The sequence below is a fragment of the Lygodium microphyllum genome, chromosome 4 (genome assembly GCF_053477565.2).
Source record: "Lygodium microphyllum isolate KBCC chromosome 4, Lygodium_microphyllum_v1.1.10, whole genome shotgun sequence".
Classification (NCBI taxonomy): Eukaryota; Viridiplantae; Streptophyta; class Polypodiopsida; order Schizaeales; family Lygodiaceae; genus Lygodium; species Lygodium microphyllum.
In genome coordinates this window covers 144,400,203-144,418,511 of record NC_141138.1, presented here as the reverse complement: position 1 = coordinate 144,418,511, position 18,309 = coordinate 144,400,203, and the positions used below count along the sequence as shown (strand labels likewise).

The 18,309-nt window shown below is 39.6% G+C and overlaps 1 protein-coding gene across 1 annotated transcript; it reads left to right on the top strand.

Moving 5' to 3' along the window:
- Nucleotides 1–4,904: 4,904 nt before the first annotated feature.
- On the top strand, nt 4,905–8,553 carry LOC148037723 (uncharacterized). The gene has a single exon (XM_087676678.1). The coding sequence runs from the start codon at nt 5,400–5,402 to the stop codon at nt 7,077–7,079; it is 1,680 nt and encodes a 559-aa protein (XP_087532804.1). The 5' UTR covers nt 4,905–5,399; the 3' UTR covers nt 7,080–8,553.
- The last annotated feature ends 9,756 nt before the right edge of the window (nt 8,554–18,309 follow it).

Here is an 18,309-nt window from a genome sequence, read left to right as displayed (position 1 = left end):
CCTAGTAAGGATAGGATTGGATATATAGGGATAATTGTCTGACATAAATACTACCCATAGAAGGCACCCTATCAAATCTCAATGCCATCAACATGCCTACTGCCTAATCAAATAATTGTTTATTCCAAATCTACGCCTTAATCAAGAAAATGACTTCCTTGAAACCAGCAGGATCGCCAATGTGTTTTGGGCATACATCACAAGAAAACAAACAATACAACAACACATCATCGCTTTAAAAATAGAGAACATGAATACGAATATACTATTTGCGCAGACTTCAATCATCATAGCCAAAAGTTTTAGTGATTCCATAATGCAAATTAGAGATTCAAGCACGTAAAGATCATGACACAATTGTTAAGAATAGCCTACAACAGCCATAAAGACATGGCGCTACCTTCCTATATATATATTAGAATCACACGACTATCTTCAAGAAAAGTCGCCCCTTGAATACCATAATCATCGCCCTAACATACACATAATCAGTCCCGTGACATTGTAAGACACATTTACATAGGTTGATCCATATATGAAAGTTAAAGACTAAGGTTACTAATGGAATTCATGGCCTAGGGATTTGTGCCCCTAACAAAGCAGACCCCCTACTTCAAAATATCTACCCCTATGGTTAAGTAACCCCCATGCTTGCATATATTGAATACATAGCCCAAATTTGTTACCAACCAATCAAATGCCAAACTAAATTGTCTCGAATCTGATCACTATTGGTTGTCCAAATACTTGTGAATTGGGCTATCTACAACCCTAGGATAAAGCCTCATGCTCCCTCAATTAGAACACCTATTTAGCTTAAATCAAGAGATTGATAGGGAGATCTATACCTCTTTCAAATCTAGAGAACAAGCATAAATGTTACAATGAAGCTCGAATCTTGAACCTTGTGACAAAGGTTTATGCTTTGTGCCCCTCGCTCTAGCCATGAGCTCCCATGAACAGAGCCTCTAATACTAGTTGAGAGGGAAGTAATGGTGGGATGAAAAGTCAAAGTTCATGAGAGAGAGAGAGAGAGAGAGAGAGAGAGAGAGAGAGAGAGAGAGAGAGAGAGAGAGAGAGAGAGAGAGAGAGAGAGAGAGAGAGAGAGAGAGAGAGAGAGAGAGAGAGAGAGAGAGAGAGAGAGAGAGAGGGAGGGAGGGAGGGAGGGAGGGAGGGAGGGAGGGAGGGAGGGAGGGAGGGGGAGGGGGAGGGGGAGGGGGAGAGGGAGAGGGAGCGAGAGAGAGAGAGAGAGAGAGAGAGAGAGAGAGAGAGAGAGAGAGAGAGAGAGAGAGAGAGAGAGAGAGAGAGAGAGAGAGAGAGAGAGAGAGAGAGAGAGAGAGAGAGAGAGAGAGAGAGAGAGAGAGAGGGAGGGAGGGAGGGAGGGAGGGAGGGAGGGAGGGAGGGAGGGGGGAGGGGGAGAGGGAGCGAGAGAGAGAGAGAGAGAGAGAGAGAGAGAGAGAGAGAGAGAGAGAGAGAGAGAGAGAGAGAGAGAGAGAGAGAGAGAGAGAGAGAGAGAGAGAGAGAGAGAGAGAGAGAGAGAGAGAGAGAGAGAGAGAGAGAGCACATGAGATAATTTTTAGTGGGTACTCAATTACTCTTATTTTTCATTATCTTCACTTACATGTGACTGTACTATGTGTACTAGTATAAAGGGTGTCCATTTGGCCTCTTTGGTCTCACTGGCCTTTATCCCAACACAAGCATGAGCTCTCTTTTCACTTTTATACATTATAAATAGAAGGGTTAGTGTTTCACTTAGGTTGGTATCCTCTACCCTTTTCCACTTGTCACCAATCCTTCTCCTTTTACATTCCACTTTGGGGCATTGTGAATATGGTTTGGATAAATATAAGTAGACATGCTTGCAACCTCCACATCCTTTTGCTAGTCTTCTAATACAACCTTGGGTAATATTAAATTTGCACATTGGGAGTAAGCTTAGCTCTTAGTAAGTTTTTACAAACATATTATCTTTTCATCCACAAGTGATTGAATAGGAGAAATTACAAGTGCGCATCACAAATGGGTGGTGCCTAAAATAATACATTGAGTCCTTCAAATTTTACGTAGCTTTGAAAAATAATTCCAACAATTTTGATCGACCTTTTTGCTTAGCAATCTAGCTTCTAACTTGACTTCATTTGCTTGTCTTCTCTAGGGGTTAACACAAACCAAAAAAGCATTGGAGCAAGAGATCACATTGCACTATATCTTGAACCTTTTATGCAGGATCTCGACCCCTCATAGATGTTATGGGAGAGAACTCTAAGCACTTGTTACAAGTTGTCAAGTCTTTGATGCCAAACATTTTAATAATGTCCATAAAAGACTACATTGGGTATATTGAACTATAAATTCAACCATGATGCACATTGGAATCTATTCTAAAATGTTACAAAACAAGATCAAAGTTGGTCCTTTTGCATGCACAAATTTTTCATTTAGCTTAATGTCTATTGACAATACTAATTGATTACAAAACCTTCTCTTAACAAACCTCAAGGTATTTGATAATCTTGTCTTAACAAAAAGCTCATTTTACCACAAATTACTTGACATTGAATCTTGGGTTTTTGTGGACACTAGACTTGAGTTAACTAATCAGACTTTACTAGCTCACATTTAGGACAAGAGACTTTCCATGTTGACACCTAGTTGGTAGGGGGTGTGTGTGCATTTGTAGAATTGAACAAGGATCAATTCCCTCAACTTAAAGTGGCTCTATGACATCCTCATCCCATGTGATGGTTTGGCCATTTGGGTGCTAGCACTTGGATAATTGAAACCCCAAATTAATAATGTTAAAAGACACCACATTGGATAAAAAATTTGGTGTTTTTGTACTAACTTGAACTATGTTTTCACAACCTTCAAATGTGCACATTTCGTAAAATTCAAGATTATAAGTGAGGGGCAAATTTTCTATAGAAATCCCTAATGGAAGGGTTAAGTGATTACACATATTGCACCTTATATGCACGAATTTGATTGTCTTTGGTTTTTCTTTATCAAGGAGGGCAGATATATAGTAGGAATTTATCTACCAAGGGCATTTTTGGTCCATCAAATGATGTTTGAAATCTATGGCGTATCAATGACATAGTTAGCTGGTGAATATTATCTTTGGAGAAAAAAACATATTTGCCTTCAAGATAACTTGTTAAATCTAAAACCTTTGGAAAATGCAATTTTCTTGAAATTCTAGAAACTGTTAAATTGAGGCTATGGCGGCATTGATCTAAGGTCACAACATTGAATGCACATTCATTGCAAGTTGCAACTTAGCAGAGACCAACAACATAGTCCTACATGAGTTACTTCTTGGGGTTATCAATGACCCCACACTCACATGAAGGTGGATAGTTACCTTTCTTCTTTTGAAGGAAAGGTTGAAAAAAGTGAAAGGCTTAGTTACCATGAGATGGTGTTTGATGTGTACTTGTGCCTTGCTTTGTCAACATTGAATTTGGTCATCCCCCTTATAGTGCCTTCAAATCATGAACTTTAAACCTTGTTCTCCTAGCAAATTCAAAACATCTATGCTACTATCCATTTCCATTTGCCTATGAAAATGGAGACACTTAAAGGTATATCCACCACATTTGATGATGAACTAAAGCAACTTACTTGTCTTTTATTGATGCTGAAGATCCATGCCAATTTGGTTTACAAGAAATGTGAATCCATTTTCAGTTGCTATGGATGGATGCCACTAAAGGTGAATTTCCATAATGATGATCTCAAGCAATGATAAGCAACTTTTTCTTATGAAATCCTTTGATTCCATGATGGTTATGTTGCATCTCATTAGTTTATCTTATGAATAAGGAAATGAACCTATGATAAGTGTAGTTATGCACATACATTCCAACATGTGGAGCTATTAGTGCTTATTAGTAATCTTGTGATTTTTGTGCCTTGTGAAGCAAGAGTAGCTTGTGGCCTCACAAGTGCAAACATAGCTCTTGCTTGTTACAAGGAATAGTGGGGCCCTTAGTTGGCAAATATGACAGAAAGCCCTTGGAAGTTGGCACAATATGATGATAAATATGGGAAACTCTAAAGTATCAATAATCAAGAAGATGGACTAGGAAAATTTTATAAGCCATATCCTTAGGGAATCCCAAAGCGATTTCTCGAGTTCCCAAATTTTAAGCACTTTGTACTCATCATAATTCTAGCCAAGTGTAATAATGCCCACTACCCTCCACCATCAAGTAGAAATACACAGAGGTGCCAATGCTCTTTTGGTTGTGAGCTAGTGCATTCATGGTTAAAGGTGAGTGATATGATCCAACAAAGAAGGCGATATCATGTTTTCCAAAGCCATAGGTAACATCAATCTTGAGTTTAATGGCTACCTTAACTTGTCATGCATTAATTAAGTTTCAAGTGACTAAAGATCCTACCCTACAGACCATGACAATTGAGATTTTGGGGTACATACATGAATTGACCCGATTGTTTTTCTAAGCTTATGAGACCCTTTGAACGGATTGTATGCCAACGCAGCAAGCAAGCACCAAGACTGACGAATTGATGTTGGGCTAACCAAGTAAAAAGGTACCTTGACTTTTGATGAAGGCGCGTGTGAATACTCCCTTAGAAAGCCCACACTTTTGTGTGGACTTTCTAGTGTCATGGACTTTAGAGAGAGAGAGAGAGAGAGAGAGAATGAAAGAACACCACAAAGGAAGGGTAGGTGCCAAGTGGACCAACGGGTGGGCCTGCCACGTCATCGAGTGTGATGTGGCACTGTGTAAAAACATAAAGGCAGGAGGAGGAAAAAGGAGGGGCCTTAAGGCTTACACATACTATTAAATGAAGTGTAGTACTGATGAGATATGCCCACAAGACAAGCAAGGCAGAGAGAGAGAGAGAGAGAGAGAGAGAGAGAGAGAGAGACAGAGAGACAGAAATGTGCATGGGGTTGTCATCAACTTTAATCAATGCTCTCTCTCTCTCTCTCTCTCGCTGTGATTCCTTTTTGCCAATCTTTAAGTAACGGGTGGTGCAATCCCTGGTTCCCCCTAACATTTCTTGATTGCACTGCTGCATCACACACACACACACAGTCTCTCTGTCTCTCTCTGCATGTCCACACAGTAACTAGCTGGAGGGAGTTGCTCTTTGTGCACCTCATGTCAGTGGCCATTGCATATATGACAGGCAGCAGATCAAATCACCTGTCCATTGTGTGGGGATTTGAGTGCCTCCCGCAAGACCACATTCTAATTTTTCTCCAGAGGTACATAAAGTCTTTCTAAAAACATTAAAATTATGTTAAATAGCCTCCTTGCATGCTATCAGCCCTTGACCAAAAGGTGGCCTACCAGCATGGCCTAGCTGATCATCTGCCATCTGCCAAGCTCCATTAATCAAAGCAGCTAGAGAGAACCATGAGGTTCAAGTTGCTGCATGTCATGCCCCATGTGTGGTTCTACAAGCACAAAGACACTGTGGGTAGTAGCCCCAGTGAGAGCTCCCAATCAGCTGCATTGGTGTACAGAAGATCCGCTTCACTGAAATTGGTTAAATCAGGGGAACATGGAGGGGGAACCCTTGTTGACAAAGGGTCAGACATGGTGAAAGGAAGAGCTGGTGTCCAGGTCTGCACTGTTGTCGATGCGGGCTGTACTTGTAGGGCCACTGTCACATCCCACCACAAGGACAAGAAGACAGGTTCCCGGAACGCTGGGAGCCGCAGACCACTCGATGACAAGCGGCCGAGCACTCTTGCACATACTGGACAGCCATATCGCATGGTCTCGCGATTGGTCTGCCGATCCTCCTCTCAGGACGTGGTTGCAAGCTCAATGTGCAGTTTTGAAGCTAAAAATAATGACAAAGAAGATACATTCCGAGACTGTGCATCATTCAAGGACTCGCTGGCTTTGGCAGCAGATGCAAAGGGATCGAGGAAGTCTCAGTATGTTGCTGATGAAACAGGGCACAGAATAAGGAGCTCTGATGAAAAGAGGAGCAAAAAGAAGATCAAAAAAGAAGCTGAGCATGCAATATTATGGAATGATCATGACAAGAGGCTGAGGAGTTTTGCTACTTCTACGACTAACATAGGTAATCCTAATGCTGGTCCACAGCAACTGTTGGATCCTACACCTGAAGGCTCTCTCTGCACTGGCAGACTTCTTGACAACAGTAGCGTCTCAAGAGTGGTTATGCCAAGAAGCACTCATCTAAAGGCCCTTGAGATTGAAAAGACTTCTAGCACATCCAGCTGGGTTGAAGAAGAGTTTGAGAGATTAAATCTGAGTGATGACAGTAACAGTGGTGTCGGCAGCGAATTAGGCAGTTCGACCCTACCTCATAACAGAGGTGGTATGTCCTTGTCTGATCTGAGAGCTTCTTTGGTTCACAAGAAACTTAAAAACAGCTTGAAAAAAGAGCTACGGGAAGACCTTGTGAGGATTAGAGAAACTGAGTGTGATATTATAGGCAAAGAGAAACTGATAAACATTGACACAGGCAATGATGATTATGTGGATATTCCTGAGATTGAAAAGCAAGAAGGCTCAGAGACGGATGAGCTAGTCAAGCAAGATATTATAGTTGCATCTACTGGTAACCATGCCAATATGAGCACGGCAATGTGCAACCCCATTTATACCTTAGCAAGATCCACCACTGACAGCAGTGAAGAGCTGCTCAAGCCAACGGCGCATTCAGATACACTCATCCAATCAGAGTACACATCCGAACTGTCATACTCACCATCTCTCTCTTCTTCAAGAGAGCTGGAGTGCATTAAACAAAGCAGTACTGATGACACGATGAGGGATCGCTCTTGTTTGGAGATACAAGTTGCTGATGATAGCTCACGTGAAGTTTTCAACAGTGTAGCCATGGTGAAGAGTTCTTTTGATCCTGGCCATGATTTTAAGGAGTCCATGCTGGAGATGGTGTTAGCAAAGGAGCTTCGGCAACCACAAGAGCTTCAGCAGCTGCTGCAGTGCTACCTCTCCCTGAATGCACATGAATACCACCCCCTCATCATCAAGGCCTTCCAAGAGGTGTGGTCTGACATCTTACTAAACACAACACCTACCAAACATACATAGAACACACATTACTTTCCAACTTACATTCACCTGATGTCAACAATAGTCGACTCTGAAGCAGAAGCTCACTAAATGTCTTGAGGACTTTAATCCAGCAATCTACTTCTTGGTGCCATAATCCATCTCAAATCGATGACATACTTCTCTCAACTAGCCTGGCAAAATTCCTTTGTTCTATACTCTCAGAATTTGCAGAGCGCTCAGCAAAGAGCACATTTTTTAATACTTGGAGGCTACATATGATCTTCAATATTTGGAGGCTACATAGGCAAAGAGGTTCAAATATGATCTTCAACATATGCGGAATTATGCTGAGGATAATTTGTGGGAGTTTCCTAACAGTGGAATTGTTCAGGACAAACATTGTTTTCTTTTCTTCCAGGAGGACTGAGCGTTTGTGTAACTTGTTTGGTGGGCTTGCATCATTGCATTTGCTGGGGTGTGTTTTTGCAACCTGACGGCGAGAAGGGCCATCCCATGTTAAGGAACCAATGAAGCCAAGAAAATCAGAGGAATGGCACCTGATCCTTCAAATGTATGTACTTGGGTTTCTGTAGTTACATTTCAATGTATACCTAGAGGAAGTCCTCCTTGCACTACCCTGGCAAATGTGGAAGGCCAAAATTTTCTCAATTGTAGCCTATATTGAAGTGTTGTGGGGCTTATCAGAAGCATCATCGTGCACGAGCAGGCTATTATTTTGCCAACTTGCACTGTAACAAGTTGTGAGGATCAATGGAGGGACTCCAGCTCTTAATGATTTGCAAGTTTTCCCTTGGATTTTGCAGGTCTGTTTGGTCATATCACAAGTAGATAGGCCCATATTTTGAGATAGGAAAACCTTCTCTTGGACAAAATTAGCCTAGTAGCACTAAACCTCAGTTTGACTTGAAGACTCAGGTAGGCCATCCATCATGCATAGCAGGTAGCCCATCCACCATGCAAAGCCTTGCAAATTTGCAGACTATGGCCTTTGAAAAATATTTTCCACGGACGCTCGAAGTGATGTGTCTGGCATGGCTGCGCAAATGCCCAATGGAGATGTGTCCCATCACCCATGAGAGGACTGGAGCCCAGGAGCCTGGAATGTTGCACAAGGGGTTTCATCAAAAGCTCTATACATTTCTCTTGGGGAGGCAGCGCTGTCAAAGCTTTCTGATTAAGATACCCTCTTCAGTCTATCATTCTGATATGATGATGATTTTTAAAATCACTTGAAAGATCAGGATGGGGAGATTCTGTTTAATCTACATGCTTTTATATAGGTACTTTCATATGGATGCATTGATATGTGTGTCTATATGTAAAATCTGTAGGTGCTGCGTGCATAATGTACCACAATAAGTTTGTAGACATTTCCCATGTGGGAAAAGGGGTTTGTTGCCCCCTCTTTCTCTGAAGTGCTCAACCTCACGAGCTTCTGTATGGGAGGCACCGCATTTGTAAGTAGGTGTGGTTGGGAAGTAGGTATGCAGTCCCTCCCTCGCAAAAGCTCATGATGTGAGAATTCATGTCGTAGGAATTATAGTGGGAGTTTGTCTAAAACTTCTCTCATACGTAGCGTATAAGCAGAGCAGATGCATAATGCATTTGTATTATAAATATAGATGGCGACATATTCGTTTGAGTAGAGAGGACAGAGATGGTGTGTTAATTCTGATGATGATGAAGGCTCATACTATGGATGAAGATGAAGATGAAGATGATGCATTCGACCCTGATGAGGGTTCATATCTCAAGAAGTGAGGGTACAATATCAACACAAAACCACCAGCTCTCGGTAACTGCAATCTCTTGAATGGCGTGAACTTAGAAGGGCGAAGGCGAATTGGAAATTGGGAAGGGTGCATGTTGGGTGTGTCCAATGACCAATCTCGATCGTGCAATAAGACATCTCAGAAGTGCAATTTTCTAAGCGGTATTTGAGGTGGGTAGTTGCTGTACTCGCATTGAAGATTCCATATGTTTCTTTCATGTAGCCTCCACTGCCAGTATTCCTTTTTCGTCCTTGTGCTGACTCAACACTAGCCTTAAGGTGTTCTATATTTTCAAATTTCCTATAGCCTTTGAATTCCCTCTTGGTATATAAAGGTTGGACTAGATACTATATTTTCCAATAGGCATAGGCTTCTACTAGGTATATTTTCCAACATGCATAGGCTTTCTACTAGGTATATCAATACCTAAACCTAGGCTTAGGCCACTACTAGGTATATCAATACCCTAACCTAGGCTCATGCTACTACTTTGGTACACAAAGGTTGGAGATGTACTATAGTTCCCAATAAGCCTAAGCCTAGGCCACTACTCGGTGTATGTTACCAAACCTAGCCCAATGCCCATCTTGTCAACGTGTCTTAGTCATTTGCTACTTGGTCTTTCCCAATTCCCATTCTAATAAGTGCAAATAAAAGAGAAGAGCACCTCTATATAGTGTTTGTGAAAAAATATTATTGAGAAACATCCATAAATCCCATTGGACTCTTCTTAAACTAGCAAATCAAGCAATTTGGACACGCTTTTAGAAAATTGCATTGTATCAAAAGGTTACTTTACAAGCTAAAATCTTCCTTTAAGCCTTAATACAAAATCCTTAAAGATAGGTAACTTTATGATAAGTTGCAATCCTTATCCATCCTCACTAATCGAAAAACCTCTCATTTAACCAATGGGCCCCACACCCCCAATAAGTTAGGATGCCAAAAGATTGTTATGCTTACCCTAATCCAAATCATATCAAGCTATCAAACCAAAGCATAGAAGGCAAAGCCTCTATTTGTCACTCTCTTAAAGGATGTAGCAATTTGCAAGTTCTAAAAGAAAGAATCTAAGCCACTAGGTAAGAAGGGTTTAGATGTTCAAGAGTATAAGCATCTTGATAGGGCATGAGAAATTGTTGTTGAAAACCAAGGATAAAGTAGGGAACATAGAAAGACTTGAAGAATATAAACCTCTAGCATGACCTACATCATTGGTGGTTGTTATAGTAACATGCTGAGATTAACTTAACATTAATAGTTTTGATTGGGGATTCATGCTAATAATGTTATGATATTTATAATTATCATAGTGTGCAATAAATTAACCTATTGACCTAAGATTAGTATAGTGTTCCACATTAGGATCCTACCAAAGCTCGTTGGCCTTTTTTGGTAGCCCAGTGGGTTGTACTTACAGTAAAACTAGAGATCTACCAAATGTAGTACTACATTTGTTGAGAAATTCTTTGGTCAACGTGCCCTTGTTACGACTGGTTCATTAAGAAGTGACTTGAAAATGATCTATTGATTGAGCTCTTTGTCTTATTTTTGGGTTGTGCTAATCCTTCATATAAACATTTCGTTAGGAAGTATTGCAAATACCTTCAATATCATGGATTGAGCTATTTGTACTTCAGTAGGCAAGAATATCATAGAAGAAGTGATATTCCTTGGACACTAAAGACTCAATAGGATTGTGAAAATTTTATCTAAGTAGTTCGGCTATTTTCTCTACTTTGGGCAAGAGTAGACTTATTGTCTAGACATGTGTGATTTTTGTTTGATTATGTAGCTTGATATGCTTGTCTTATTTTTAAACAAAAGTAGGCATTGCATCTAGCATGAGATGTAGGCTTTAGGGTTTGCAGCTAGGGTAAGTTCTTTTGCTTATTGGCTAAAACTAATGTTGAAGAGTCCACTTGTTTTGGTTTCTCATGGATTTTTTGTAGTGCATTTTCACTTGTTGGAATTACTTTTCACTTGATATATTATATACCACTAAGGAAAGATGCATACCTACATTTACATAGTTTGTGCTAAAAAAGGCTATCTAAATTTGATACACTATTTGTATGACAAGTAGAAGATATTTCGTAGGTTGATGTTAAGGGCAACATTATTCAATGTTGACTTATTTTTAGTTATACAAGGTTGAGAATAGTGAAATGTTGATTATTGTATAGATAACAGTGACATGATTCATAATATGGTATAGTATAGAAGATAATGAGCCATATAAGTTTATCAATCTCAATCACCACTATATGTAATAAAAATCCAAACATAATAAAAATTTTATATATTCCAAAGTGGTTATTTGCTAACCTCATAACCACCTTGGCCATACTAAGATTATGTGTCCGTCTCACTTCCATCGTTGATTTTCGATAAGTATAAAAGCATGGAAAGAGTAATTTAGCATAGTTTCAATTCTTATCTCGAGTGCCTATGGTATGTGCTCTAGGGAGAAGTAGGTAGAGCTCTGTGCCTTGATAAGGAGTTAGCTTGATGTTATAAGTATTTAGTAAAATAAATTTGGTCATAATTGTACTTATGAATTCTCTTTATGTGGTATTATGGCTTTCTAAATCAATATACTAGGGGAAATTCTAGTTTCTTATTGTTGATAAAAGAAATATATAGGCCATTTTTTTATTGTCAAGGATGGTGAGAATACCATTCTCAACATTGTATTGTTGTGAGTGGTGAAGCACTAGGTTCCTTCGATGTTTGTGCCTTGAACTTGTGACATATGTAGGCTGGCAAGTGGAGTTGGTTGAAATCTCAAGTGTCAAGTGAGCCCACAATTCCTTTTGGAGGCTATAACATGACATTACATCCAATTGACCACTCGCATGGATTGGGATGCATGCTTGAATGGGAAAAAGATACATAGAATGCTTTGAGAGACACTTTGTAGTTATTGAATGTTACCTCAACGATTGCTAATAATGCATTTAAAAATGCTAGGTGGAGTAATAGGCACTCTAATGAGACCTAAAGAGACGCTCAACTTGATAGGTTTTATCTCTCTAATGAAGCACTCTGGGCTCCCATTGATCTTATGTATCTAGTTTTTGTAGATGTTTTGACACCAAATCATGCCCCAATTATGATTACTTACGGACTAATCTATGTGGTCAAGACTTTCAAATGCAACAATTCCCCCCCCCGATTGAATCTTAGCTTTCATAGCCACCCAAGATTCATTAAAGGTGTTTAAAGGGATTGATCCTAGGTTGACCCAGTAGAGGAGGATTTGATTATTCATCTGGATAGGCGCATACAACAAGTTGTCAAATATTGGAAGAATTTTGGGAGAAATCAAGCTAAGATGGGTAGAAGATAGGTTGATTTAGCTCAACAGTGTAGAGATAATCTTCTTATTGCTTAACAAGTTATCAAAAATTGGAAGAATTGTGGGAGAAATCAGGCTAAGGTCAGAGAAGGTGGGTTTATTTAGCTCAACAATGCAAAGGCAATCTTCTTGTTGCTCTTGCGAGGTTGATGAGGATCATAACTTCTCCTTCAGTTAGAATCAATGTGTCCTCTCCTACTTATAGTATATCTATATGATACCTTCATCCCCTTTATATACTAGTTGGGAGGAGGGGTGATTTTAGCATGCACAACTTACATGATAAATGATGAGCACCGAGGGGGGGGGGGGGGGGGGGGATTATTTTGAGACTTTGAAATGATAGCCATGGTAGTGCCTTCTTTGGCAATACTAGCTTTTTTGGCTTGAAAATGCCCTAAATTCTTCTTCTTCTTTTTGAAAACTTTCAATTGCTACTCAAAGCATATTGCCATGCATAGGTGTAAACCTTCACACACTTGGGCCGTAAGGCTGTAAAGACTTGGTGTAATCATTCGCTAGAAGGAAAAACTTCACAAGAGGTCACCCACCCTAGTACTATCATCACACAAGTGCACTCAACTTTAAGGTGATTGTCCATTGTGTTAAGCCTTGTTGTTCTTCTATACCACAAGAAAAGTTTTAATAAGCTTCTTTTGGAGGAGACAAAGAGCTTTTCAAGCACCTCTCACCAATGAATTGGCATACAATGCCTCATTATTGAGACACAATTAGAGCTAATGGGTAGAACATTAATAGAGTTTTTTTCCTCATTATTGAGACATAGTTATAGCTAGTGTTTTTCTTTTAGGAAAAATTTTAATTTTTTGGCTAAAAATATGGGTCCTTAGACAAGTTAGGCAAAAATTAGGGTCATTTTTTAGTCCCCAAAATCATAATGATTGCATAATATTGAGATTTTTGTCATAAAATTTGAGGTTTGATTACCTAAAATGGTTATTTCTATAAAGAAAAAGTATCAATATCCATAAAGATCCATGCAAAAGTATATAACAATAGGCAATAAGGTACCTTTCAAGTTAAGGACCTTGTCACCAAAATCATGATCAATATTTTAATAGAGGTATTCAAAAAAGAATTGTTAGTTATAGCTAGTGGTAAGAACATAAGAGTATGTTATTACATAAAATTTGGGTATATTACAAGCTCGCACATTGGTAGGGTCTTGACTTGTATGTCAAATGAGGTCTATATGACTGGATGGCAAAAAAAAGACCTTTTTGGATCTAGCTCTTGGGCTAGATAGAGGAACTAAACTCATAGCAACTCAAGGCACACTACATTGAGTGTTGTAGGGTGTACTCCTATTTTGGCATCTTGAGGCTAGAAAATTAATCTTGGTTTGGGGGGGGGGGGGGGGGTTCATAATGGTGGGGCTAGTGGCCCCCTTGGTGGAGGTCAAGGACACTATCTTTGATGCCAGGAGGCATATTTCACGGTGGATTCCGTGCCACGGTGGATTCCGTGAGGTTTTACGGTGGATTCCGTAAACTTTGATAACCGGGGCTCATACACAAAGTGGATTCTTTGTGCGAGAAGTTGATGGGGACGCCTGTCCTTTTCGGGCGTTTCATTAATTTAGTGTGTACATGGGTGATTCCATAGTGGGTGATTTCGCAAAATACATATTAAATTAATAAACGTTTATGAGTTTAGAGTGCGCACTCGTAATAAATTAAGGTTATGATTTATTTCTAACCAGTTGATTTATTTATGTAGCTGAAGACTGCTAGGTATTCACTTTTGTCGATTTAATTGTATTATTTTACTAACAATTGTGAATTCTTCAGTTGATGTGTAGAGATAGCAGCAGTGGTGGAGGAAAGCATTGGAGTCTAGCGGATATTCGATCTATGGATTATATTTTGATAGGCGCCACGCCTATATTTTGTCATGTCTATTGAGGCATCGATTATTTATTATTATTTTGTATGCGCCCATGCGCACGGATATGTTATTTCTATTTGGACATTGTATTGGGCATGCCAGACTCTTTGGGCACCGTCCATTAGCTTTATTCCTATTTTTGTAAAAGCAAACTCAAAAGCTAAAAGCTTGATATATTTTTGTAAATTGGGCTATTATTGAGCATGAAGATGAAAATATACATAAAATACATGCTTTGTGAAGCACTCACACAAGGCATGGGGAGAGATTGCACCCAATTGGTCTCTTGCTCTTGTCGTTCATGCTTTTTACCTTGTAACTTGTGCAAAAAGTAGAGTTCATTGTTCTTGGGGACCTTCCGGGATTCACTACACGAGCATACAGTGACCGATCTGCGCACCAGTGGTATCAGAGCAGAGCTGAGATCAAGAGCTTCCAATCGCTACCCATCTCGTGCGAAGGCGGAGCTCCTGGAACGATCGGGCTCTATGGTCAATCTCGTCGCGAACCGTCGATACAGGCAGACTTCTGGCGATCAAGAACCCCTGTTTCTGTCGTTAGATCACGAAGGACCGGGCTGTACAGGCGGAGGACCACTCCTTCATCTCCTTCATCAAAGCTTGGATAAACAGAGTAACTCCTCTCTCACTAAGCTTCAAAGCTTAATGTTAAAAGTCAATAAGCTTGGTTAGAAGCTTAATAGCTTCAACAATTGGTCCGCGAGGTCACAGGATATCTCCGTGTTTTTCGCGACGGATCAAAACGCCCCCCCCCAACGAATCTGCGCCGTTTTTGTGATCTATAAGCCCCCCTCTAAATTTAAACAATTAAGCTTAGTTTTCTAAGCAATTCAAACCCTGCAAGTCACAATTACTTCAGGCTACACACCACAGAAGTCAAGTTCTGCAAGTAATCTCTGATCAAGTTCTGCAAGTTCCTTAAGTCGACGAAGTTCTGCAAGTCTGCAACTCTGCAAGTCACATAAGTCTGCAACTCTGCAAGTCAGACAATCAACTGGAGTCAGAATTGACTTGTGCTCAAAACTCCTAGAAGGGTTGTTCCTGCGCAAAAACTCCGAACTGCAAAGTTGTTCGTTGAAAGGTCCTCTACCCATACGCAGGTTTGCTGAAGCATTTTCAACATAGAAGAAGGAAAAATCACAGATTTTCTGAAGATTGAGAAAGATATACCCAAAAATACATAAGCCTTGTAACCCCGAACTTGAGCTACGCTCATCCCGCTAACCTGATTTTGAGTGAGAAAGGTCTTTTGAGTTTTATAGGATGACGGAACCACATATGGATGATCTTATTGACTGAAGGTGACTTACCTGAGCCTACGATGGAGCAAAAGCTGGACTTAATCATGATGCAATTGGAAGAAGAACGAAGGGCTAGGCAATCATTGCAAGAGCAACTGGCAAAATTACAAAGAGCATCTACCGACAAAGAAGAACCTCAAGCTGAAGATCTGATTCGACGTACCATCGACGCCACTCTTGAAGCTCAAACCATTCGCAAGGAATCCAAGATAAGTAAACGAAGTTTCAAATTCCGTACTTTCAATGGCATACAAGAAGGAAAAATTGTACTAGTATTCATTAGTCAGTTTGATGACTATTTCCATGAGGAAACCTATGTAGAAAAAGATAAAATCAAGTGTGTTACTAATCATTTGGTAGAGAGAGCATCTCTTTGGTGGACTGTTGTACGCAAGAGCATAGATTGTCCTGCTACTTGGGAAGATTTCAAGAAGAAGTTCATGCAGAATTTTCTTCCACCGCAATTTCATGAGAAAGCTATCAAGTAATGGGATCTTCTCCAGCAACGGGATCGTGAGCCTATACCTCAGTATACAGAGCGTTTTTGGAATGCACTCCTCCAGCTACGCATGCTTGAAGACGTACCAAAGGCGACACATAAGCACAAGTATATGTCTGGACTCCTTGGGCATTACTACGCTGATGTTAACATGTTCAAGCCTGCTACTCTTGAAGACGCCATTTCACTAGCTCACGACACTGAAGATAAGCTACGAGGTAGAGATAGACAACCACAGCAATTCCAAGCCAATGGTAACTATGGATCTAAACAATTCAAATCCAATTTTAGAAGATTTAATCCAGGTCGTTTCTCTTTATCATCTTTCCGCAAGAATTGGGCAAAACCACCTGCATTACCATCCAATATCAATCAAAACCCTAAGCCTATTCCACAGCCAAATCCAAATGTACCTAGACTTCCTGCCATTGCAAATAATGTAACCAAAGCCAAGTTAATAGTATGCTATAAATGCCACCAGCCTGAATATCTAGCAGCAAATTGTCATTCAAAGAATCTACCAGCTCATATCAACTACCTTGGAGCCATGGACGAAGACGAACATGAAGATATGCCTGACTACACTGAAGATGAGGACGACACTACTACTACTTCCGATACTTTACCAGGTATGCCTACTCCACATTCTTTATTGACTATGAAATGTTTGGTGCATGGAAAGGAAAATACTATTTTGCATGATGACGGTAGTACTCATGATTTTATTTCATCAAAATTGGTAAAGGAATTGAAATTACAGACTGTACCTACACATTATCGCATAAAAGCTGCATTTTTAGGCACTAGGTATAATGGTACACAGGAAGTGCAAGACTTAGAGATTCAAATTGGTTCATACACTGAAAGAAGAAATTTCTTAGTTGTTCCATTACAGTCGAGTGACATTATTTTAGGTATGCCTTGGCGACACCAGCATAACCCAGATATAGATTATTCCACACACACAATGAATATCAATTTTCAAGGAAAATCTATTATCTTATATGGTATGCATGCATCTAATGTTTTTCCACTGCTTTCGCATACTCAAGCTAAACGTGTATTACGCAAGAGTAGTAAATCCTATCTCATTTGGGTGAATGAATTGCAAGTAAAGGAAAGTCATATGCATCCTAGGCATAAAGAATTTCTTGCATATTTTAAGGACTGTTTTGCAGAAGACCTACCACTTGGTTTACCTCCTTCACGTCCAAAAGACCATAAGATAGATTTGATCCCTGGCACACAACCACCGTGCAAAGCACCATATAGGCATAACCAGATAGAGCAAAAAGAAATCCAGAGTCAAGTTGAGGAATTACTAAATAGAGGTTTGATTAGACCTAGCAGTTCTCCGTTCGGTGCACCTGTACTGTTAGTCAAGAAAAAGAATAATACCTATCGTATGTGCATTGACTATCGAGCTTTAAATAAGATCACTGTAAAGAATAGGTATTCTATTCCTAGAGTTGATGACCTTATGGACAAGCTGCAAGGATATGCTATATTTAGTAAAATTGACCTTAAGTCTGGTTATCATCAGGTGAGACTAGATAAGTCTGACATATTCAAGATTGCATTCAGAACACAGTTTGGTCATTATGAATTTTTGGTCATGCCATTTGGATTGACTAATGCACCTGCTACGTTTAGTAGAATGATGAACCGTATATTTCTGAAATATCAGTATTGTGTAATTGTTTTCTTTGATGATATTTTGGTGTTTAGTCAAAATGAGAAAGAACATTATGAGCATTTATCATTGGTTTTTCAGTTATTGAAAGAAAATCAAATGTATGCAAATCCTGAAAAGAGTGAATTCTTTAAAACAGAAATTGAGTATTTAGGTCATATTGTATCATCTGATGGAATTAAAGTTGATCCTAAGAAAATTGATGCAATATTGAATTGGCCTGTACCTAAAAACGTGCATGAGTTAGCTCATTTATTGGTCTTGCTAGTTTTTATAGGAAGTTTGTACATAATTTTTCATTACTTGCTTTACCATTAACCAAACTTCTGAAGAAAGGAATTGTTTATCAATGGACCGAAAATCAACAGAAATCCTTTGACTTACTGAAACATGCATTAACCCATGCCCCTGTTCTACAGTTGCCTGACTTTAATAGACCATTCTTTCTAGTAGTGACCGATGCTAGTGGATCAGGAATAGGAGCCGTACTTATGCAAGACAATCATCCTATAGCATATTCTAGTTGTAAGCTGAAACCCTCTGAGCTGAAATATTCCACATACGACAAAGAACTATTCGCAGTTGTACAAGCATTAAGACAGTGGAAACACTACTTAATGGGTTCAGAATTTATGATTAAGACCGATCAGCAAAGTATTAGACATTTACTTAGGCAACCTCAAATCTCTGA

Coding starts and splice junctions, on each gene's coding strand:
- LOC148037723 (XM_087676678.1), top strand. CDS start 5,400: ATGAGGTTCAAGTTGCTGCATGTCATGCCCCATGTGTGGTTCTACAAG.